We start from the raw sequence: 24,647 nt of genomic DNA, 5'->3' as shown, positions 1-24,647 counted from the left end.
TCCTCCCAGGATATATACAGTGGTAATTAGCTCACTGCCGGTATCTCGCCAGCTGTGCCATGATGTTTTGGACGTGCTGTGAAGAATCGCCACCGGGAGCACCGTTCGGATGCACAGGCGGATAACCTGCGTTGTGAGGCTGGTTATGTCCAGCAGTGCCCATGTTATGGGCTCCTCCCAAACTTGCCATTACCGAATTCACATCAACAGGCGCACCTCCAGCCGATTGCCCAGGATGATAACCCTGTGGAGCACCTTGTTGGTTGTGGAGAGATCCTAGGATCTTTTGCAATGTGGCATTATCTAATGAGCCACTTGGATTACCAGTTGGAACATTAGCGGGAGGATAGGGCTGGGCAGCATATGACGGAGGCAGGTAAGGCGGTTGCGGGGGTTGTGCATATTGGATAGGCGGATATTGAACGCCGTAAGTGTTGTGTGGTTGAACTTGAGATTTGGCTCGACAGACTAGCTGCGCAGCAACGTTGGGATCGAGTTCCTGGTATTGATCATACTGGACACTGGCGTGTCCAGCGGAGCGATTGAATACTTGCATAGAGATAGCACCAGTTTGTTGTGCTCGATAATCCAGTTCGACGACCGCATGGACGCCTTCCATCACTTGACGCTGGATCACAGCTTCTCGAGTTAAATGAGGATGAAGGAACATAACCTGCACCCTTAAACCCTGGTTGAGAAAGGCTCTCTCGGTCCAGCTTATAAAATCTCTGTCGACCTCATGGAGTAGTATAAACTGCACATCTGGAATATCACCACCATATCGACGAGGAATATCGAGCTCTACTTCAGATAGAGGTCGACGATAGGGACTAGGACTTCGGCGACGGTAGTGACCCGAGTCGCGTCTTCCATAACCAGGAGATCTTGATCGCGCACGGGTGTTATAGTCGTCATGATAACCGCGGCTACCATCAAAAGAAGTCTGCTGTCGGTGGCTTCCCCGCCTCGGCGATGGCTGCCGACCTGGGCGATAATCATCACGTCGCCCGCGTCCACTGTCGTGGCGTTCGTTTTCTTTCTTAACCCTGTTTCCTCGCCTCTCTCCATCTCCTTCCTTCTTTTGGGTGCGGGAGAATTCAAGATCTATAATTTTATTAGCACCTAACAGATCGTTCCAACTCGGCCGGGGGGACTCACGAATTTTACGACCCCTTACTTCTATCCCTTGTAGGTGATCCATAGCAGCCTGACCTTCCTCTAAAGTGTGATATTGTACGAAACCGTACGCCTGTTTGAGAGAAATTTGTGCGAGGCGTCCATATTGGGAGAATATATCGAAGACTTCCTTCTTGGAGACCCGGTCACTAGATAGATTTCCTATATAACTGTTAGGATTCAACCCATTGCGATTAGGTTATGAAGACATGCCAATAAATAATCTTGATCCTTCTGGGAAACGGTCCCATTTGGCTTCTGATACGTAACGACGTTCTTCCTGGAGAAAGGCTTCCCATTGTGGGTAGTGGTCAGAAGCATGCGATGGAGTACCTGTAGCGGCAGCATAAGCAGGGTCAAATTGGGGTACCGGGAACGAATGAACTGGCAAGGCATTAATAGATGAGGCTGGAGGGGGTGGAAGGCTATTACGGGCTTCTAGAGCCGTTCCGGGAGCCCCAGTAGAATATGTGCCAGGAGGGGGTGGAAGGGTAGATAGCGCGTTGGCATTAGGATAGGATAATCCTGATTGGTAATTGAGACTATCATCAGGATGCACATATGGCTGGGCAGGGAACTGCGGCATTGGGGGTCTAGGTGGCAATGATACTGCTTGCGGGGGAGCAGAAATGTTGGCAGCAGAACTCTGCGGAACCGCTGTTTGACTGGCATTACCCACGGACGAATTTCCTATAATCTTATCGAGCATGTTTTGAATGTCTTGCTCATTATTGGCAGCATTTGATGGGCGATCATCCTCCCCAGCGGGCGCTGCTGAAGGTGGCTGAGGTACATCGGAATCGTCCGTTGACGAATTAATTACAGCCTGTTCTTGTGGCTTTTGCGGCTCTTGGGCTCCTGATGGGCTCAGGTTTAGGGCGGGCTGATGCACGGACTGAGCAGGGCTTGAGGAAGAGAGGTCATATGAAGGAGCGGCGACTTCAGAACCATTTGTCAAGGAATCAGACGTAACAGAACTAATACTGGATTCGATCGTGTTGGATACATCTTGCTGGACCTCAGCACCATTCTGCTGACTAGGATGCTGGGCGTCTCTTTCACCTCCGAGCCATGCAGCTCCTTCACCCTGATTCCCAGCGCCGTTAATATCATCGGCGAAACTGTCCCGACGTGAAATAGTAGCGTCGGCACTGTAAGTATTATTTTGACTGGTGCTGGCAGGAAAATTGTTCTGATATGGTGCTTCAACTTGTTCCACGGCTGCTACAGAGGCGGAGGGGACCTGACTGTTGTTGGAGAGCGACATTGTGCACAGCGTGTCAGCCTGGTCTTGCAGGCTAGGTACTACTACAGGAGAGGACAGATGAAGAGGTGCCGGAGATACTGGAGTAAGGTCGGCAGTTGCCAAATGGGTAGGGGCCTTCTCGATCATTCAGGTAGCATGAGGCGATAAGATAGTCTAGAGAATGCTGTTTTATAATCAAGATATGGCACCAGGGTTGTGAGCCTTGGAACTAAGCCCGACCGCCGTCAGAGCTGGTTAGATGAGTCCAAGAAACTCCGGAATAGGAATGGAGATATATTGGATAGCTGATGACGTCGTCTTAGGGTTGATCCATCCAAGGTGGTGGGCTATCAACGTTGGCAGAGGTCACGGTAACTGGATCAATGGGCAGCTTAAGACTCAGCTGGTAAGAAAGGAAGACGGTGGATGAAATAGGTAAATATTAGATGAAGGACGTTGGTTTGGTGGTGAGTTGGGTATGTAAGTGTGTAGACGGTGAAAGGCAATGTTACACTTGGAATAAGTGTAGAAGAAATAATGCCAAGGTCCGTCTAATTTTTATTGTCGCGTGTGAGGTCTGTTAGTTTTTTTGATGTTGTGATGGGTGATGGGTGATGGGTGATGGATGTCAAGATGTTACCAAGGCATCAAGAATCGACTGCGATTAATGACACAATAACATCCAATTGACACCAAAAATTAGAATTATCAGAGAGGATTCGACTGTGCAAGCAATCAATGAATTGGGTAACAAGCTTAAAAAGCTGGGAGGGGTGCGCTTGCGTTTGAGGCTTTGCAAACAGACAAGGCTGGACAGCTTTGAGCTTTGAGCTTTAATAATTTAACAATGAGAGGGCAGGAAATTTTCTAAAAAGGAATTGTCCTCTAGTAAAACTTGGACAGAAGCATCAACTCTGTTCTTGCCATTGGTCCATTTAGCGTTAGTCGTGATCCGTGCGTTACTTAGTGAGTTAGTGAGCCCCGCTACAGTTCTTCTGAAGAATCTCCACTAATTACTTCGCTTAAATAGATATATGATACGTATATGTACCTAACCTACATATGTAGCCTAGTGAGTGGTATGACGTAGGAGCTACTCCCCCTTTTTGCTACTTGAATATTCAACAACATTTCAACTATCGAACTTGGTAATTCATTATTAATACTGTTAAACAGTTCACGATCACACTCAATTTTCTATATTTTATTAACTTAGTTCAATTGACTGTAGAAAATGCCATCTTAGCTTCTAACAAGGTCACCAATAAGAAGGGTTATTATGTGATAACCCTCATCATCGATACCTTCACAGTCGCAAGGGCTTCTCAGCCAGTCAATTATTTTAATCAGACTACCTAATATTATAGAGCTATATAATAATTACCTCTATTTAGATCTAGAATAATATGATGATGCTAATCACACATTAGCAAGCCCTTTAATCAAAGGTTTATCAAAAAAGAAGCGGGAAGGATCCAGAAGCAGAGATCGTACTACCTCTTTAACAACATTCTAATTTTAACACATCAAGGCTCCAATATATTTTGAACTATACATATACTCAAGCAAGGTGTTGATCGATTCAAACTTTCAGTTGCAATATCCCTTCGTAGTTATAGTTTATTTACTCCGCATAGCCCCCCAGTATCCTACCCCTTACATACAGCATTAGCGGGGGCCTTTGTCCAGCATGATCTAACATATAAGTTTTTTCTACCCTTAAACCCCCAAATATTTTTACTATCTCACTTCCAACAAAGGCAATAACAGTGACGGCACCTATTCCAGATTTGTAGCTTATTAAAGCCATTTACATAGTCCAACATGCCTACCGTTATACTCCCTTCCAAGCCAGACGCCCCTATTGCCTATGAGCTTTACCAAGGCGATATAGCAAGCAATCTTCTTGTGGTCTGCTTGAACGGCCTTGGAATGACACAGGCTGGTTGGAAACCCACTATTAAACTTATACGCAAATCTGGCTTCTCTCCTATGCCATGGATACTTACGTATGATCGATTTGGCCAGGGTGCCTCTGCAAGAGATCCGCGCGAAAGCTGGCCGAACAAGGATCCCGGATACGCACACACTCTAGACGATGTCACCGATGATCTCCACGAGTTGATTCAAACTCGATGTCCCGATCGCTCCTCACGTATTGTTTTTATGAATCACAGCATAGGAGCACATATTGCGCGGAGATATGCTGACAGGTAATACACGACATGCTTACATCTTTCTGCTAGCCTTGTAGTTGACAACATATGTCTGAGCTAGGTATCCTAGAGTTGTCGAAGGAATCATATTCCTTGATTCCAACCCTGGAAATACTGACTACGAAAGCACCTGGCCGAATCCGAAGGACCCGTCCTTTAATCTAGAACAGATGACCCCCCCTGGCACCTCGCTTGATGAATATGAAGCTGCTTACAGCAAGATGATAACGATATTCTCAGCAAGCGCGAAGAACAATGAGGGATTTGATCGACGGGATATCAAGAATATTCTTCCCGATCCATCGATGCCAAAGCTTAAGGGGTCGAAGTATTTGGATAAAGGTCCTTGGGTGACAGTCGTAGTCCACGAGCTCGAACAATTCTCGCAGGAAGAGTGGGATACGATGAAGATACCCTTGGACATGGCTGCTATGTATACTCAGCCGTAAGTGAAAGATTATTCCCCAATGGAACATTTGGCTAACAAGAAACAGTATGTGGGAAAAGTATAATGAGGGACTCTGTAGGCTGACTGATCTAGAAAGAGCCAAAGGGCCACTTATCGCACCAAAGTCTGGACACTTTATCCAAAAGGACAATCCATCTTTCGTCGCTAAGCAGTTAGAGGACCTTCTTAAAAAGGTCGAAAGTTCTAGCTTACTTCCTCGATAGGTATCTTACTAGAATCTAAGGGCTTCCACGATAGCACTTTAACCGGAATGGAAATCATAAATATCTATACTTTATATTGTAAACCAGTTAAATGTAGCTCCATAAAGTCCATCCTCATCAATTCTCTCATGTTAGGCCATTATCAATCTTCTCCTAGTAAATATGCCGATATATGAAGAAGCTAGATATGGACAAGCCTACGGCTCCTTTAACTACTACCGTTGTCCCTTATCTATATTTCATGTGATAAATTACTCGCGATACATGTAGGATAACTAATTCCTATCCAAGCTCATATCGCTATCATCTTAATATCTTCTACGAAAATTATATGTATCTTAATGTCTATTGTTAAGACGGTAGTAACTATCACTTTCTATGCTGGCTGCAAGCCGGCCGAAATATCATGAAACCGTAATGAAAAATTCCTATAGAATTATAAGAAATAAACTAGAATGTTTGTCTATTTTCAGAGAGCCTTTACAGGTAGTCTGACTGTTTTTGACTTTTTGATTTTTCTATCTTCTTTTTGTAGGTACGCTTGAATCGTCACTGGAAAAGTAGGATAGAGTTATAATTTACAAAATATGTTATGCTATGCAATGGTAATCTTAAGAAATAAATTTAAGCTGAATTAAAACAATTACTTGAGAGGTAAGTTTACTAAGATTATAGTTGTATTATTTAGCAGTCGAAGTCATATCTTGCTATTGACATGAATAGGGGGCAACGCTGACCCACATTTATTTAGAACAAGTACCTAGGTACCAATATGTAATAACTCACAATTGAGAAAGTTCAAGAGGCTTTTGATCTAACAGCATCGACAGGTATTAAGACAACTCATATATAAAAATTCCACACTTGATGGCTATACTACGAACTATATCAAGCAATTTTACCCTATCTCTCAGGTTCAGGACTTTCAACAAAGCACATTGCCTTGTACGCACTATACAACACAGAGCATATGATGCTGCATTCAACCAAGATGACCTCACCGAAGCTAGAAAGTGGTATGCCTCGTTCACCGAAAATAACTTGCCAAAGGGTCAGACAAGTTACTCTAGGTCAAGCGGGCCTGGGGGCCAGCATGTAAACAAGTGAGTACACCTGATAAGTGAATTTCTTCGAAGTTATTCTAATTTGAATAGAACCGAGAGCAAAGCTACAACAGTGTGGTCAATCGAGGAGTTGTCTAGAGGCTTGCCAAAACTCATTCGTTTGGCATTGCGCTCTTCAAAGTACTATTCAAAAAGGAACGACTCCATCACAATTCAAGCTCAAACTCAACGGAGCAGATCTGCCAATACTGATGATAACCACTTGAAATTGGTAGAAGAACTGCGGAAGATTTATGGGGAACAAGTCCCGGGAACGACCAGCAGCGAAAAGATTAAGAAATACGAGGCCTTGTAAGTTGGTCCTCTTACCTATTTCTAAGACTTCTCCTTGCGTGCTATCACTGATGCGTGCGGATTAGAGAGAAGTCAGCTCGCGAGAGCAGACTTAGATCAAAGAAAGAGCAAAGTTCTAAAAAGGCATTTCGGAAAGGCAGAGGAGTTGATGAGTAAATGTGATGTAGGAATTCCTTCACCTTGAGGGACTTTAACACAGCGGAGTATGTACCCTGGGCGTTTATTGTTAATGAGCGAGAATTATGTGGGCGGCTTAAAGTTGCTTACTGCTAATCGCCGACTCCGAAAAAATCGACAAGGAATAGTTCATATGTAACGAGGGGAAAATATTTAAGCAAACGTCTATAAAATCTGAGTACTCGTGGTGGCATCATAAAAATGTATATTATATGATTCTATTACACACTACGATATAGCGATATTTGCATAGGAAAAATCTAATAGAAAACATGTGATTAATTATATGAAGTAAGAAGTTTCCCCCCTATCTCTTTTATCCCTTCCCCCCCACCGTAGCAAGCAACGCACCTATTTCTTTACGGCTGACTAAAACGCCAAGAAGGAGGGGCATAAAAGTGGGACAACAGCTGAGTCCCTTTTTCCGTCTAATCGTCTCAGCTTTCCTCATTTCGCAAAACACAACATCTGTCAACTACCCTTAAAGACACCTAAAATACTCCCTAAGATTGGAAGTTATTATAAAGGCTTTGTACTTCCCAACACGTATCAGTGTTCTACTGCTACGTGCGTTACGATTAGAAGCCAGCGGATTTGCGCCCAGCCCCTCCCGATTGGATCGACGGCGCACATCCGCCCCGAGGCTAATTCGATTTGGTCTCTCATCGGAGCCTTCTCTCGTATTGTTAACCCGTCTGGCTTATTCTCTTAAGTCAAGTCGACAGATTATCTTCTCCTTTTATAACAAAGTGCTCATTAAATTATAAGTTATTCGAAATATGCGCGACTAACTTATTGTTATCTTTAAATGACGATAACCACCCCTTGATCGACATTCCGCATCCACCGAATCTGTTCTACTTACAAGCAAGACCCTGCATTACTCTACCCTAATAACTTCGTCCTACGTTTCTACCATCCAAGCATATATATCGCTCATAAGGCCTCTTCTAGTTTTTATAGTTACGGGTCTACCTCTCCCATCACTTATAATGGCTGCCACCGCCGCGTCTGTTCCGAGTAACGGCTCTCCTCGTCCGAATCCCCAAATACAGCCATGTAGATACAAGGTGGGAAAGACGTTGGGCGCGGGCTCATATTCCGTTGTAAAGGAGTGTGTACACATTGATACCGGTCGTTACTATGCCGCAAAGGTCATTAACAAGAGACTAATGGCTGGTCGCGAACATATGGTGCGTCCTATTTCTTCTTAGATTGCATCTTGGTTTCTACATGGTCTCGGAACGGCGCGTGAAGATTAACCTTATACACTGCACTAGGTTCGAAATGAGATTGCCGTCCTTAAAAAAGTCTCGATGGGTCATCAAAACATCCTGACCCTCGTCGACTACTTCGAGACGATGAACAATCTTTACCTTGTAACTGATCTCGCGCTCGGCGGGGAGCTCTTCGATCGGATCTGCCGCAAAGGATCGTATTATGAATCTGATGCTGCCGACTTGATTCGCGCGACACTATCTGCCGTTGCGTATCTCCACGACCACGGAATCGTACATCGTGATCTTAAGCCCGAGAACCTACTCTTCCGTACCCCCGAAGATAACGCCGACCTTCTTATTGCCGATTTTGGCCTGTCGCGTATTATGGATGAAGAGCAATTCCACGTGTTGACGACGACTTGCGGTACCCCGGGATACATGGCGCCCGAGATCTTCAAGAAGACGGGCCACGGCAAACCAGTTGATATATGGGCCATGGGGGTTATTACGTACTTTTTACTGTGCGGATACACGCCGTTCGACCGCGACAGCGACTTTGACGAAATGCAGGCGATCCTAAACGCTGACTATAGCTTTCAGCCAGTAGAATATTGGCGCGGTGTCAGCGATAACGCAAAAGAATTTATTTGCCAGTGTCTTACCGTCGACCCCAACAAGCGCATGACAGCGCACGAGGCCTTATCTCATCCTTTCGTCGCCGACTACAGCTTGGGCGGTGACGGTGATAGAGGCCAGAACCTACTCCCCACAGTCAAGAAGAACTTCAACGCGCGTAAAACGTTACATGCAGCTATCGACACGGTGCGAGCCATCAACAAGCTACGGGAGGGCCACGCGAATGCCCACTTGATGGACGGCACCCGATCGGCAGAGCCGAAGCAGGGCGCCCCCCCGTTAGATAAGGCTGAGGTAGCCAAAGGTGACTCGGGCTATTCGAGTACGCAGAACGAAGACGTAGATATGGGCGGCATGGGCCCCGAGTCGGACGTACCTGCGAGTTTAAGACCCGGCGTCGCTGCTAACCGAGTGGTTGAAACATCGAAAGGACTATGGAGTGCCAGCCAACCACGACGGTGAGGCGGCACTATATCATATCGGGAGTTGGAGTTGCATACTATTTGAGGCGACAGGGGGATAATTTTATCTAGACTGCATCTTGCGAGAGAGCGATGGTATATATGTGGATGAGACGAGAGACTGAAGACTCCTTTAGTTTTATGAAGAGATGAGATGGACTACAGTACGATTATGTACATGAACGAGAAAGATAGCGGTAGCGAGCGCATTGATAGTCGCATTTTTGGATAGCGAGCGAATATCGGCAGATACAGCGATATAGATCTTGCAATGGCGGTGTTGTAATTAGGATAACCCAAGCTCCGTACGGAATAGCTACTTCGAGGTATTAATCTTACCATTAACAATTTTGCTTTTTTAATTACTGAAATGTAAGGTTGACGCAAGACAAGAGATGCCATATATAAGGCATATATATCTTAGCCTGTGACGATGATGAAGTGAGCTTAAATAGGCACCTTCGGAGTTAACCACTGCGGCTCATCCGTCGGCCTTCGTGGGTGGAACTTTGGTCAAGATGAACATGTCATAAGATCCGTAAGAAAGCCACCGGTGTCTCTACATATATACGTTATGTGCGTGGCACCTAATGAGGTATGTAAACTTACCTGCGATGCAGACTGCATCGACACGACCAACTGAGTAACAAATCTCCTCAGTGACAAATCATAATCCTGAATAGCCACGCACATAATGCAACTGAAAGACGGTAGCGATATCTGATTCTTCATCCCATGACCCAGAGCTGCTAGATTATGTATCTACTCGAGTAATGGCACCATAATGGGACATTCTCATTTGCATGCATGCATACATAGTTGGTCACCTTCATGAGTCGCAAAAGCCAGCGTAGCAGTGCGTGCGGTTGAGCTAGAGTTAGCTTAAATATGGAAATACCAATAGCGATTTGCATATCTTTCAGATGGATCTTCTTTCGTCTAGGTCTGTTTGGGGAATAGTATGCTTGGTATTGAACAGGCATGTGATGATCTTCGATATGATCATCTGAGATGTCTCTGATGGTTCGCTACATAGGCATATTTACTTCCCGGCAGTCCGGCAAGAGTGTCTTTCCTACACTACCTCTATATCATATGTGTCTATGTACATACACATTTATATCTCAGCTCCCATGAACTTATATTGGTCCATTTGTTCATACGAGATTGTAGAATAGCATGATTTTTTTACATCATGAAAACACATGTCGTCCCCACAACGCTCCCTATTCTTTAATGAAGCCGAACTAGTTCCCAGTTTACTGTGGTCTAAAAAGAAGAAGAAAAAAAAGCAGGAAAAGGAGATAAGATGGAAGTACTGATGTCTACCCTGTCAATGTTTAGGACATCCATGTCATTAAGGGCTTTCTATTACGGTACCTTACGGGAGTATCGATACAGATGAAGCTGTTGGTGTGACAGCTAAAGTTGATGTGAGAAAAAGTAAGGCCTCATGTAGCTACGAAGTACAATACATCATCCCTTAACTCCGCATATATGTAAATATTAATAAATGTTACCGAAGTTTGACTTGGTGTAACTAACAATTAACGTGTTCGGGTTTGATATTTTGAAACCCGTTTCCTATCTAACAAGCGTCCCTTGCTGTTATTACGAAAGGGAACATTTTGGGCAGACATCATGATTGGCATGGGAATTTACTGTCGCGTGATCGAATTTCGCAAAAAGGCAATACAAAACGGTCGAGGGGTGGAAATTCTTCACCTCGACGGGGTCCGACAGGGCACGCTTAGACCGGCTAGGCGATAAAGTTATCGAGGTGACAAGAGTCCGTGGGTCGGTAATTCGCGGAGAGAGTAGCATTGGCATTTTCCCTCAGCGCATCCCGTCGATTCTGGTCAGATCGTCGCATGGTGCCACTTTGATACCCCGATGCTCCGTCGCGACGTCCAGAAATACAACTGTGGTATTTTTATGTAGTGTATATGTATGTATGGGCTGGATAACGGACGGTGGATATTATGAAGAGTCGAGACTTCATAAGGGAGAACTTGAAAAAAAAATAAAAAAAAAATGGCACGACGCCGTATTGGGATCTCGATTCAAAAGTGAACTCCGAACCCCGAGGTTAGTAATAATTAATGACCGAGCAACAAATGAATAGCCGGAATAGCTCTATTATGCAACTATTGTAGCACGAATAATCTAATCTCCTTTTTTCTTTTTTTTTCTATTCTCCTCCCCGTCAGTTAAGAAAGAGTCCGCTTGCTTGGCTTTAATGGTGGGTGTTCCCGGTCGGTGAGTCGGGCAGAAGCGGAGACCGAAGCGGGAACCTTGACATCAATTGGGGGCGGCCTTGGGACTTTGGATCCACTTTCTCTTAATTTTCCGTTTTAATTCACCTTTTTTTTCCTTTCCTCTTTTTTTTTTTTGCGCACGCGATCTCGTTACTGATAAAGGTACAAAAAGGTGACCCCCATTTGTGCCATGCAGACGGTACATATGTACATTAGGCATGTGATACTGTATCCCGTACTCTTAGTGATCCTTCACATCTGCATCTGTATCTGCATTTATCTAAACGCATCTATCCATCCAACTTAAATATATGTATTATGGCTGCTCATCAGCAGCTGAGAAACGGATAGGCACACATAACACATTACTGTTATTACCCTCACGTGTCCATTTCTAAATCCTTGTTATTAAGATCTCTAACTTATTAGGTAGTAATTGATAATGACATACATACGCGTACTGCAGTATTGTAAACTTGTAGGATGTGACGAGCGGCTCTGGGACCCTTGAAACGGTACAAAGTGGGCCACTATGTAAGATGCCAGAATCTTGTACTAGCGTTCCAATGCCAAGATCCGGTTGCATCGGTATTGTTACACAAGCGCGCATTGTGTACATAGGTATTGTACATTTTTCGTACTCTATTTCGTACTTCGTACCCGGTCTCATTTTGTGCAAATAACGGATATTATGTATAATTTATGCACATAATATACCCATCTAACCATGCATGCATGGCCACCCCCAGTCCCGACCCTTCCGATGGTGTCCGCCCTCGCTAGTGCTAATTGATTCCCGCTCGCCGGATTCCAAAGGGTTCTCTCGTTTGATATTATCAACTGGTGAAGTCCGCAAGGGACGAGACTGTTAGATGAGAGGACATATGAATATGCTGACCTAAGTCCTAACTCGCTTTCGTTTAGAATTTGCGGGAATTTAACATGGTAATTCTAACATGGGGAATTCTATAGGTAATCGAATCTCGTGTCGTTACCGGTGCTATGGTGCTTTGAAATCAAGCCCCATAGAATCGATTATGTCATCTGTCCTGGACACAGAGGTGGATACTTACGAAAAAAATTGAGACCTCGGCATCATTGCTGTCAAGAAGTTACTGAAGAAAAGTCCTAATGATCACTAGTGGTCATAGTAATCTAGTCTAAAGGATGACCAGGCTAGAAGTATTTTAAGGCTGATTTGAAGCAAGGCTAACGTGTTTTAGGGCTACATCTTACATTCCATCAAATTTGAGGAACAATAAAGTAGGACTTCAAGGTATTGGGCTGAGAAAGCACCCTTACGCTTACACATTTGATATCCTCTACGCGATATATGTCCACAGTTCTACTATGTATATCCATATTCGTCCATAGTGTATTTCGATATGTTTGTATAAACTAAAAGAACGGGATCTCTTTCTTAAACCACGTGTCTACCTCCGCTACAAACCTATTATATGCGCCAGAGAACTATGAATTAAATTATGGGGAGGATGAGTGAGCTTCAAGCGGCTGAAATAGTGAGTAAGCAGTTCGCTTTCGTTAAAGTCAGGCATCATCTATAATAACTCGGCCGATGCTCTGCAGTATGGAATCAGTATCAGAATTCCATCCAGTAGATTCAAGTAAACGAATAGCGTTGCGTTGCGAAGGAAGCAGACAGGCAGGCTGGCAGGACAAGTGATAAATCTTATCTTAGTCACCAACCCTAGGCTTTTTCTGGTTTCCTTATGATACGTAGGTGCATAGGTAGCTTGCATATGCGACGTATTCGGATGCTGGCGCTAAGCTGCTAAGCTAACGCAGAGGCAAAAATACTCCCTGACTCCCAATCCCGAACCGTTTTGGAATTTAAAGTTGCGGTACGGCGCTTGCGCTACACCGGGTTCTTAGTATATGCCGTTGGTACATGTACCTGACTACTTGGACATGTGCGGGAAGCTGCAGTAAAACTTGATGTGATTGCATGTGCTTTATTGCTTCTATATACAAACTTACATATATGTATATTAAAATCTTTAATTCGCCTCCTGCTCTTTTCCGCAATGTGTTGGTTGAAACAATAAACTGTAAATAATGTCCGATGTACTGTACATTGACATTTACTGTGTAGATATACGTATTGTGGATGCACAATCGGCATGGGTCCCCGCTAAGTTTATACCCCTGTCATAAGGCCGAGTAAGATGGTAGGTACCATTTTTTGAATCCATTAAATCCATTACTCATAATCCACTCCTAGATGAATTATCCATGACCACCGATACAATTCTACCCAATCAGCCATGCCTTACTTTGCGTCTCTTGCATCCCTGTCCCCGTTATATCCGGATACCTGAGTTATTATGTATTGTACGGCAACAAAGCACTGGGGGTGGTTAGGTAGCAGAACAGCGGTGGTGCGGTAGAGGTAGTGTGCTCTGCTTTTTTTTTTTCTTCTTTATTATTATATATCATGTACCTCCCCTTCCCTTTCCTTTCCGCTTCCCGATCGCACGATCTAGGAATTGCGTTCCGTATGTGATTCTTCACGACAAGCCGACGACCTCGACCTCATCTGCCTTCGCCTGGCGTCTGGGAGGACAACCAGCCCCAACATTCCTAGCCCATCCCACCTTGGCTAACTTTGGTAACCTCCGGTACGACAAGACTGCGGACCCGGCTCAGACTCTCCTCCAACTGCAGATAAAATACCTACGGTTTTCCTAGGAAAGACAGAAAGATTTCGCCCGGCGTCGTACGAGAGCGTTCCGATGCAGCAGACGAACACCGTCGTCGAAACGGAGACACAGCTCCCTCTGGGATGGCGCGAGAGGTTGAGCCCGTCTAAGTTAAAGACAATACCAGGCCGTTATAACCTACCCCGAATGTTCAGTCATTCGTCCAAGCAAATGCGAGAATCCGGCCCCAACCCGACAAGGAGTATCTCTGCTTTGCAAACTTCTTTTAAGATCACAGATACCTTTGAGTTACTGAGGACAAGAAAATGGAGCTTATTCGACGTGCAATATCTTGTATTAGCTGGTTTCACCATTTTCTCGCTATGGATTATTGACCCGTCAGCGCCTATTATTAAGACCCTCGCTGCCGTAGGGTACTTGTCGCTTTTGTTCATACCTATAACAAGACAATTCTTCCTCCCGTCGTGGTCTATATGGACTTATCTACTATACTTTTTCTCTAGCCGGTAAGCTTCCAAATTCGTCAAAGAGCTCTTATCGGCGCTTTGACTATTCCACCTTCTACTCAAAGAGGGTAGCAATTCTTTTTAAATTGCTAACAATCCGACTTTAGCTTTATCCCGTACGACATTCGTCCGGATATCCTCGTTAAGGTGCTTCCCGCTTTAGAAGATATTCTATATGGCGTCAGCTTTTCAAATGTCCTTTCCGCATGGACACATCCTGTGCTTGATCTTTTCGCCTGGATTCCATGTAAGGCAGTCCCCATTTTCAGGAATTTTCATTTTATCTCTACAAGGCCGTGGTCTTACTCGGGTTTTCGCACCTGAATATATTACGCTGGTCTAATTGACTTGTAAGAAACTATTGCTAATTTGATTCCATGTAGACGGAATAGGTCATTTCGGGCTTCCCGCTATTTGCTCCGTAATCATGTTCATTTTTGCTGCTCCGGGTACTCTTCCGATGTTCGCTAAAACCTTTGGATGGATGAGCGTTTTGGGTGTATCGATACAGCTCTTTTTCCCATGCACACCACCCTGGTATGAAAGACTGCACGGCCTCGAGCCCGCAAAATACGGAATGCAGGGTTCCCCGGCTGGGTTAGCGCGGATCGACGCACTTTTCGGCATTGATATGTACACCACTAGCTTTACCACGGCACCCGTACCTTTCGGAGCTTTCCCGAGTCTTCACGCCGCCGACGCGATCCTTGAAGCCTTATTCCTTACTTATTGCTTTCCAAAGCTTAAGGGCCTGTGCTTATTCTACGTTTGCTGGATTTGCTGGGCGACGATGTATCTGAACCACCATTACGCTGTCGATTTGCTCGGCGGCGGCATCATTGCTTATTCCTTCTTTGCTGTGGTTAGGAAATACTGGCTGCCGATTCAGCAACCTGGGAAGACATACCGTTGGGAATACGAGTATGTCGAAATTGGCGCTACGAAGAAGAACAAGACTCTAGACGAGGAACTTGGATATGGTCCCGTCGGAGCCGTTAAGCGAAGTGCTAACCTGTCGGATGAATTTACCGTCTTGGACAGCTTTATGCACTCGGGGTCGTCGAGCGGGAGCTCAAGCCCGACGTCAAGCACTCGGAGCGATAAGAGCGACAGGAGAAGAGATTAATTGCATAGATGAGACGGCACGGGCATTATGATACCACGATACACTTAATACTAGAAATTAAGACGAAATATATTAATACCGCCGAAAGGCGAGATCATTACTATATCTACACCTTCCACGAATTTGATAGATGACCTATATCCGTGATATATCTGAAGATACTACTATTGAGCCCTTGTAGCATGATATATTAATCAAATTTTCTGAAACCATTTTTGCGTATTCTAAAGCCCTTACTTTTTTACGGATTGCCCTACCTAACTGTCAGATATCGTACGAAGCGGCTCCTCATTCACGCGCCTGGGCATAAGAAGGCGATAATAATATCCTGTTATGTTAATAGACGAATCACTAGCAGCAACTATCATACTATGCTTTAGCTAATAAGTCGAGTACGGGTTGTCTCTACATGGCTGGTTTAAAGTTATATGTTCAATCACGATCTGGTATAGTTCGGCCAGAAGTAAATTATATTGATCTACGCTACGCTCTTCAGATTGCAGCATCTCCCCCAATGCTCGTCTTCCCAACAGCAAACTTCTGCTTTTCGCTAGAATCCAGAATTTGACCCGCCAGGCCTTCTTCAGCGTGGCTTTCGTTGTCGGAGGCGTGCTTGGAATCTTGCTCGACTGGAACGTGGTTACGGACAACAAGCCACGTGGGGAGTACTGACAAGCCTGTAGAAATGGGTGTTAGTCACTCTGTATAAAATGGCTCCGGATACAAATATCAAGGACCAAGATATTGATCAGAGATCAAACTTACCAAGCAGGATGGTGTTTACGGCTAGAGGCACACGCCCAGCAACCTTGAATTTTTGAGTGTTTATTCCAAAACTAATGGCCTGAGCAAAGCTCTCCTGCCCTCTTAGAATGCCCGAGAACCGCGTCAGCTCCGAGATATTGTCAGTCATACTAGCGACGAGGTAATCTATTATGAATTAGCAATCGTCCTTCCATGATACCCCCACATTGGAGAAATTTGAGGTCACTTACAAAGCCAATTCTGAAGTGCCTGTCGCGAAAAGTCCCAAAGGACCAGCACGAAGAAGCCCTCGACGAACCCCTTGTCCTCCCAGTCGTAGGCGGGCGGGTTACTATTATACCGAATTTGAATTACCCAGCCGTATACCCAGGCCACTATGTGCACCACTACGACGTAAAAAAACCCGATCACTATGCGCTTCTTGACCGGAAGACCCTTGTAATCTAGCAGCGTGCTCATAATTTGCGACGACAGCAAGGCGCCGAAGTTATTCACAAAGCCGATCAAGGCGCGCGCTCGCACGCCGAAGTAGTACGACTGAAAGTTGCTGCTGTATTGGTTGAAGTAGGCCGCCCAGAAAACCGGTAGCAGGAGTAAGATGTCCTTGCGCTTGCATGCCGCCCATAGCGCACGAAACTCCCCTGCGAAAGAGCCTTCGCTCTTGATGATAACTTTTGATCCATCTGCACGCTGCACTTTCTCCGGTGGCGATAGCGCGAGCGCGAGAGGAGCCGCAACGCATTGCAGCGCGATGAATATCAGGTAAACTTGGTATCCCACCTTGCCCTTAGCCTTAGTGCCCTCGTCATGGTTCAGCGCGAGCACGATGGCGCCGCCGACCAAGGGTCCGCCCGTGCGGAACCACAGCCATATATTCAGATAGCGACCTCTTTTTCCGGGTTCGGGATAGCCTACCGCGATAGCTGCTTCCGAGCACCAAAAAGCTGTCCAATTCCAAGTTAGCAGATTGTACGAACATGGTAGCTATATTTGCTTATATAAATGGAGTCCATACCACCGGCGCTCAAGCCGCACGCTACGGCGCCGACTAATACTAGCCAGGTATTGCCGTAACGGTTGTTCGCATACAAGCCAGCCGAATAAACAGGGTACCCAATAGCACCTAGGAAAAGCGTCCATCGTAGACCAATGCGGTTGGCGAGGGGCGCGCCGAACAAGCACATAAATCCCATGATGGCGAAGACGAGCGAGTTGGCCGCGTTGACCAAGTACGGCTCTTGCGCGCCGCCAGCGCCTAGGTTGTTCATCGCGTTCCATAGTCCTGGGGCGATGAAGCCGACGCCGCCGATGACGAAGGCATTGAAGAGCGTTGTGTGGTACCACGTGCGCCTCTGCTTGACCGCGGGACCGCCCGTCGGCGCGTCTGCGATGGAAGAGCTGCTCATTTTGCTGATCAGCTCGGGTGGATCGTAGGTATTGCCCGGCCTGAGTTTAGCAGTTGGGCTGTCGATAATGCCGTCAGAACGAGGCGATATCGGTCGAGGCAAAAATCTACAAGAGGCCCTAATCCAGTTCACCAGCTTACACGAGAAGCGACGAATGTAATCTTTATACCATACCAGCGGTATGGTACCCCATGCCGACGTTCGAAGTCTTCATTTTTCTTACGACGTTGTGCAATAAGTTGGTCGGATTGCGACATCTTGGCTCGGTCCACAACCCCGGCCTGCTGCAGGGTATCGACCGCTCCGGGTCCATAATTTCGGCCATTCTAGCTAGATCTAGGCCGTCAAGAAGATGGCCTTGCCGATTCCAGCCGTTGGGAGACGAGAGGTATTTTAACCTCGGGATTTCTCATGGGACGTTGCTCTACTTAGGTAGGAATAGGAAAAGGTGGGTGGTTATTGGATACAAGAACTCTTGAGGGCAACATCAAGAGAAAGACTGCCTAGGTAGTTTAATAGAAATTCTCGGGTATTTTCTTGATAGAAGCTATTTTCAGGCAGACTAATATGTCACTCATATATCATTATTTCATTCTCGCCATTAACCCCAATGACTGACTTACCCAGCAATATCCTCATGTAAATAGAATAAACTGCCATACAAGTCAATGAGATCCTCGTACGCGCAGCTGCCTATGATACTCTCTGCTCTTCAACAGCTGCTCTCGCAGCAGTAACATTGTCCAATGCACCTGGTAGATCTGAGTGAATGCATATACTAAACCCTTTCCTATCAACAGGTATATCCACAGCATTCCCGCTCTTGGAAATAGCCTGGCCCTTACTCGTGAAGATGCGGATGCGCTCAGCAATCAGCTCCGAAGTAACAGGGGCGGATTCTGCCACTGGTACCAGTCCGCCTTGGTCATTATAGTCGATGTCCACATAGAACTCGGGGATAAGCTCTACCCCGAGCCTCTGGCAGTCCTCGACCATATGCTTAGTTGGCAGTCCATAAATGGGGACCTTGAAAGTTTTGACGGCGCGAAGCACGGCATCTCGAATACCAGCGTCTCGCTGTATATAGAAATAGAGCTCGCCGTGTGGCTTGACGTGATTAAGCGACATGTCCTCTGCAGCAATTATAGCCGCGAGAGCTCCGACTTGGTATAAGACCAGAGCGTACATATCGTCAGGGGAAATCTCCATGCGGCGACGACCAAAGCCAAGGAGGTCTGGCATTCCTGGGTGGGCACCAACTCGCACACCACGTTGCTTTGCGAGGCGAACTGTGCGCACCATAGTAGAAGGGTTGCCGGCGTGGAACCTCCTTAGGGTTAGTTGGGATAATGATAGAGTTGAGCAGAACTAACCCGCAAGCGATATTTGCTACATCGATATAGCGCATCAAGTCCTCATCAGGTCCCTATCGGCCATTAATGCATGAGCGAGGGAAAATAATAAATTACAGAGGAAAGGTCTTACTAGTTTCCATCTTCCAAAGCCTTCCCCTAAGTCGCAGTTGATCTCTATCCATCGCGACTGGGCTTTATCTTCAGACATGATGTGTTCCGTACTGGATCTATGATATCTATTTATTTGGACTGCGTAGGATATGACGTTAATTATATTATGGCGATTTGTATAGCTGTTGAAGATCGATGATCCCCAAGCTCACCCCGCAGATACGCAACTCGTATCATTTATCAATCGGAGGGCCCCGTTTGTCTATAAAGTAGACTGTTATCTGTATCCCTACACGCGACCAGCCGCTATAGGCACTCGCCAATTAATTCTGGGCATACCGACCCCGAGGGCTCTCGGTGTATGCAAAGAGACTGATCGCCGGTTGCACCAACCTTTCTAATGTTACAGTGATGAAAAAACCCTCTATCTTGGAGGTTTTATTGCTTGAGGGCGCGGGTGTGCCTACCACAGATACCACACTGGATGTTTAAAGCTTGCATCCGGAACCTCGATCTCATGCAAACAAGGTAAATTGGAGTAGCTAAGAACTATTATAGAATATTGGAAGCTAAAACAGTTACTGAAGTTGGTGATATCTAGAAATGCTTCACGTAGAATAGTTGAATTTGTAAATGTATGAAGATCCAATTATCCCATAACTGACATATGGCGTATCTTGATGATAAAAGCAAACGATACATCCCCTATATAGACATTCTCGGCCCGTAACTCTAGAGCGGCCCATCTTAATCGGGCTTCTGAAGGAGCACGAGTAATGTGCCTGATGATACTAACGTTCCTTCTTGAACCAAAACTTCCTTAACTACGAGACCATGATGAGATTCCTCTGCCATGACCGGAATTTCCATTTTCATAGCTTCAAGTATAACAATCACTTTCTCTTGCTCTATTAAGTCACCGGGACTTACTTGAACCTTCCATACCTTGCCTACCTGAGGCGACGAGACTACCACTACTCCTGACCCTACGTCAGTTATCTCCTGAGCGCTGGCATGACTCTTTTCTTGGTCTAATTGCCACTCTGAGAGTAGCTTTTCTTCGCAGACACGCATAAGTTGTTCTGCTACTTCCTGCTTAGCAAGAAACTCGAGCGTCTCTGGTAGATTGCGTTTCTCGTGATCCTTGACAAGTTCGGCTTGGAAATCGAATACGGTTTCTTCAACCTGTATCTCATATACGCCAGCCTCAAACTGTCTTGAAATCTCCTCATACTCGTTGAGATTCACCTCGTAAAAGTCTACTAGGTCAAATGGCTCGCAAAGCCACGGCTTGGCCTCCCTGAAACCTGGTCGTAGGGCGTACGTATCCCAGACTGGAATTGACTTGGCAAGCATCATATAACCGCCAGGCTGGTCAGCTGGATATATGCAGAACATCCCACCCCCAAGACCCACTGTCCCGGGGGGTGTAGAAATCCGCGTTGGGTTATATTTCTGGGACGTTAGGCGCGCCATAGGATCTAGAGGCCATAATAGTGGCAATCCTGACATAAAGCCGACAGTGACGACGAGAAAGCGTGTCTTGAGAAGAATATCGAAAATATCGTTACGGGAGGCAAGCCCGTTGTTCTCTTGCACATAAGAGACGTTATCTGGGACGTAAACGGCCTTGTTGCGTTGCAAGGTAGTATAACGGCTTTCTGCCTCACGGACCGAAGGATGGTCGAAGACGATAGGGAGGCGAAAGCGACGCGCTGCTAAGGGCTTCTCAATATTGCTGCTTTGTTGATGGGCTTCCTTGATTAAGAGTACAACATCTGGCTGGGAAATCGTGCCTGGTTCGTACTCAACAGTGATGGCTATCAAAAGAACTTAGTCATGTTATTCAGCAGTTATCTTCTAAGGGGTATACTAACAGTTAATACTAATGTGTACAAAGGTCCCCGGGACGCTGCCACTCTGGATGGCTCTGGCCAGATTGTTCGCTGCCACTGAGGTCTCGAGGCCTGCCTTTTGAGACATTTCTACATTGACGATTATAAAGCGATCGCCGCCCTAAATATAGAGGTAGAAATTAGCAAAACAGTTACTGAATCGTTCCGAAGAACATACTTGGCGTAAGGTCAGTTTCAGTCCCCCATGGTCACTCGAAATCACCTGCAATATTGCGTCTGGTTTAAGATCCTTTTCCTCTATCTCCAAAAGAGACAGCGGGTGCTCATGTTCTAGAATACCGCTAGATATATGCTTTGCAATTGTACCGATAAAACTAGCCTTCTGGCTCGCTAGCTTCCGGGCAGAACTATAGGATACGGGCGTCAACCTAGTCTTATCGCCGGGTTTGAGTCTTCCAAGTTTCCACAAGTCTGCGGAGACAACCGTAGAGGAAGAAAGAAAGCCGCCGAGTCCAGGGGAATCTTGAGGGAAAATTACGCTGGTATCGCCTGTCCAGTTAATCCCCCCCGGCGATGGATAGTGATAGTCGATAATATTGCTTGGATGACTGCCGCCGTCCCCTCCGTTTTCTCGAGCCCATTCAATCTGTGGACCGATTAGGCGTATCCCCGTTCGGTTGCAATTATGATCTACGGTCCACTCAGTCGAGTAGAGAATTTGTCTGCCGGTTTCTGTGATGTAGTCGTCGGAATCGTGTGGACCGTGCATCACATAGATATCTGTCACAGTAGTAGGGGGGATTAAGTCTGGTGGGAGTTGATACGTATCAGGTAGATCGGATTCCTCGATATGGGCTACTTCGATATGGTCACCACGTCGTAATTGTCGGCCCTTTCATCGAGTTTAGTAATCATATAAGCTCCTTTGGTAATAAGCATACTCACTTGTATACCACCCAGAGCGAGGTTCGGTGTCGTAGACTTGGATCCAAGCCATTCGGGCCTAGGTTGTGTTAACAAGTAAAGTTAGTAACCTTAATGGGATTACTTACACCCCTGGAAAGCCTCCTCGGATCGCAATATAGCATCGGCCTCCCGGACTGGCGGATGCTCCTATTTTAAGTACTTCGCCTGGATTCATAATAATTCTAGACCACATCTGCTTAACATTTCCGTCCACCTCCACGGAAAATGGGGAGCCGGTAATAGCTATGACACTCAAACTAAAGAACTTGAGCTTGGGTCCACGAGCGGTGACCTCGAGACATTCTATATCTTCCGAGTTCCCGACGAGCAAATTGGCAACTGTAGTAACATCAGCGGTGATTCGGGTATATAAATAATTGGGTTAATTCCCATTCATCGATCAGTCCGACGTACTAGTTGCAGCCAAGTCATCCATTGGTCCACTTGTCGGTATTCCATAGCCTTTACGTGTTCTATTACAGGCTTGCTGGACGGTGGTGAAAACACCTGGATCATCAATTTGTATGCCCGTAGGACGGAATGTGAATTGTGTATCTAGGAATGTCGTAAGGGTTCTCCCTCTAAAGAATTCTATTAAAGAATTTAGTCGAAGATAGACTCAGATATTATGTTATAGATCTCACCTGTCGAACTAATTATCGACTTAAGAATTGTCAAGTTCGTTGTAAGCCCGCCGATTTCCGAGGTATCCAAGGCTTTTCGCATAGTTGCAATCGATTCTTCTCTTGTAGCGCCATGTACAATCACCTTGGCCAGCAGCGAGTCTAGCTCCGCGTTAGATGAAGTTTGAACGACACTTGAGCTTCACTCACCGAAATAGGGGCTAACGAAGGTGCCAAGCTGTATCCATGTATCCACTCGAGCGTGATGATTAGGCCAAACAACTGACTGGACAAAACCAGAGCTAGGTATGAAAGAATCCGCTGGGTTCTCACAGCATACCCGGGCTTCGATTGCAGAGCCTTTCGGGACCGCCTCTGCTCGTATCCTCAGAAGCTCATCAGAAGGAATTCCAGATTCTTTTGACAGTTGATACTTGGCCTGCTGTAACATCAAAGCGACAAGGTCCACGCCGTAGCAAAGTTCCGTGACGCCGTGCTCGACTTGCAAGCGGGTATTCATCTCCAAAAAGAAGAAGTCCCCCGTTTCATCGTCGACGAGAAACTCTACAGTTCCAGCTGAAGAGTAGTTAATAGATCTTGCGAGAGTCAAGGCGGAGGAGACGAGGCGACTTCTTAACTCGGGCCGGCCAAGTAGATATGGACTAGGAGACTCTTCTATCACCTAATATGAAGATATCAGTGATTAAGACATAATACTTAGAAGGGTATTGATAGACGGGTTTACCTTTTGGCGGCGCCTTTGAATACTACATTCTCGTTCGCCAAAATCTACTACTTCGCCTATCCCGTTTCCAAAGACCTTGGGTATGGTAGTTAGGACGGTTGCTAGCTGAATGTTGAATCAATCAGCTAAACATACTTGAATCTCAATATGGTGGCTCGAGCCATAGTATTTCTCTAGAAAAACTCCCGTATCGCCGAAAAGTTCTTTCGAGCGGCTTTCCACATTGGCAAAGGCTTTCGGAACATCGTTCTCGCTCTCGCAAACATATTGACCCATACCGCCACCGCCACCAGAAGCCTTTACTATAACCTAAAGCAGGCAATCTTGAAGTTAATAATACATCCATTCATAAGATTTTAACCATCCAATCCGTATAGATGGTATCAGAATTTAATCAAATAGAAGAATAGGGGCTAACCGGGAAGCCTATCCTCTGTGCTATTTCAAGCGTCTCCGCTGCACTCCTCAATAATCCAGAGCCTTGAATAACAGGGATTCCTGCAGCAGTGGCCAGGCCTCTCGCTACATGTTTTAAGCCCATTTGATAGATTGCTTTGCTGTCCGGGCCTATGAAGATCATGCCTGCATCGTGAACCCGACGGGCAAATTCCGCATTTTCGCTTAGAAATCCGTACCCAAGAAAGACGGCATTGATGTCTTGCTTCTGGCATATTTCAAGGATTGCATCACTATAATTGCTTTTATTAGTGATATTAGCATGAGTAAGGGTATAAGCTAGGTTTACATATTTGTGTATGCTCGAGGCCCTTCTTCTTCAAGCAGGACGCTCGAATCAGCAAGACGCACGTGGAGTGAACTAGCATCTGCCGTGGTAAAAATAGAGACGCATGGGAATGATAGCTGTTTGCATGCTTGGATACATCGTACGGCAATTTCGCCGCGGTTCGCAATTAGTATACGAGGAATAAGAGACATTGTATAGGCTACTACGTTTTTAAGAAACTACGAATGAGGCAATGGTTGGGGAAAGGGTATATGCTAGTTATAGTACTCGGTAGTAAATATT

At 45.7% G+C, this 24,647-nt stretch overlaps 7 protein-coding genes across 8 annotated transcripts; 3 read left to right on the top strand and 4 right to left on the bottom strand.

Annotated features, from left to right (window-relative positions):
- Window positions 1–31: 31 nt before the first annotated feature.
- On the bottom strand, window positions 32–2,569 carry GL218_04331 (putative RNA-binding protein C3H8.09c; the record flags this gene model as incomplete). Its single annotated transcript, XM_033580929.1, has 3 exons — window positions 32–1,104; window positions 1,159–1,338; window positions 1,390–2,569. 3 exons carry the CDS (start codon window positions 2,567–2,569, stop codon window positions 32–34), a joined length of 2,433 nt encoding a protein of 810 aa, XP_033435082.1.
- A 1,677-nt stretch (window positions 2,570–4,246) lies between these two features.
- On the top strand, window positions 4,247–6,884 carry GL218_04330 (uncharacterized protein; the record flags this gene model as incomplete). Its single annotated transcript, XM_033580928.1, has 5 exons — window positions 4,247–4,635; window positions 4,700–5,083; window positions 6,225–6,413; window positions 6,465–6,725; window positions 6,794–6,884. 5 exons carry the CDS (start codon window positions 4,247–4,249, stop codon window positions 6,882–6,884), a joined length of 1,314 nt encoding a protein of 437 aa, XP_033435081.1.
- A 1,013-nt stretch (window positions 6,885–7,897) lies between these two features.
- On the top strand, window positions 7,898–9,223 carry GL218_04329 (Calcium/calmodulin-dependent protein kinase type I; the record flags this gene model as incomplete). The annotated part of the gene is made up of 2 exons (XM_033580927.1): window positions 7,898–8,098; window positions 8,186–9,223. 2 exons carry the CDS (start codon window positions 7,898–7,900, stop codon window positions 9,221–9,223), a joined length of 1,239 nt encoding a protein of 412 aa, XP_033435525.1.
- Window positions 9,224–14,233: 5,010 nt separating this feature from the next.
- On the top strand, window positions 14,234–15,793 carry GL218_04328 (Inositol phosphorylceramide synthase catalytic subunit aur1; the record flags this gene model as incomplete). The annotated part of the gene is made up of 3 exons (XM_033580926.1): window positions 14,234–14,667; window positions 14,775–14,914; window positions 15,051–15,793. 3 exons carry the CDS (start codon window positions 14,234–14,236, stop codon window positions 15,791–15,793), a joined length of 1,317 nt encoding a protein of 438 aa, XP_033435526.1.
- Window positions 15,794–16,285: 492 nt separating this feature from the next.
- On the bottom strand, window positions 16,286–18,221 carry GL218_04327 (uncharacterized protein; the record flags this gene model as incomplete). The annotated part of the gene is made up of 5 exons (XM_033580925.1): window positions 16,286–16,470; window positions 16,559–16,723; window positions 16,789–17,502; window positions 17,574–18,082; window positions 18,139–18,221. 5 exons carry the CDS (start codon window positions 18,219–18,221, stop codon window positions 16,286–16,288), a joined length of 1,656 nt encoding a protein of 551 aa, XP_033435530.1.
- Window positions 18,222–18,657: 436 nt separating this feature from the next.
- Window positions 18,658–19,527, bottom strand: GL218_04326 (Lactam utilization protein lamB; the record flags this gene model as incomplete). The annotated part of the gene is made up of 3 exons (XM_033580924.1): window positions 18,658–19,291; window positions 19,338–19,390; window positions 19,450–19,527. 3 exons carry the CDS (start codon window positions 19,525–19,527, stop codon window positions 18,658–18,660), a joined length of 765 nt encoding a protein of 254 aa, XP_033435531.1.
- A 650-nt stretch (window positions 19,528–20,177) lies between these two features.
- GL218_04325 (putative urea carboxylase) lies at window positions 20,178–24,556 on the bottom strand (the record flags this gene model as incomplete). 2 transcript variants are annotated; one of them, XM_033580923.1, is made up of 12 exons in its annotated part: window positions 20,178–21,250; window positions 21,308–21,446; window positions 21,504–22,178; window positions 22,232–22,289; window positions 22,339–22,591; window positions 22,667–22,843; window positions 22,897–23,037; window positions 23,086–23,557; window positions 23,621–23,695; window positions 23,756–23,929; window positions 24,039–24,318; window positions 24,366–24,556. In XM_033580923.1, 12 exons carry the CDS (start codon window positions 24,554–24,556, stop codon window positions 20,178–20,180), a joined length of 3,708 nt encoding a protein of 1,235 aa, XP_033435528.1. The 2 variants fall into 2 exon arrangements, with proteins under 2 accessions (XP_033435528.1, XP_033435527.1); XM_033580922.1 differs by having other exon boundaries at window positions 24,039–24,309.
- Window positions 24,557–24,647: the final 91 nt, after the last annotated feature.

Source organism: Daldinia childiae (genome assembly GCF_008694065.1).
Source record: "Daldinia childiae strain JS-1345 chromosome Unknown Scaffold4, whole genome shotgun sequence".
NCBI classification, from domain to species: domain Eukaryota; kingdom Fungi; phylum Ascomycota; class Sordariomycetes; order Xylariales; family Hypoxylaceae; genus Daldinia; species Daldinia childiae.
The sequence above is the reverse complement of the archived record's forward strand: the minus strand, read 5'-3'. Positions and strand labels throughout refer to the sequence as shown.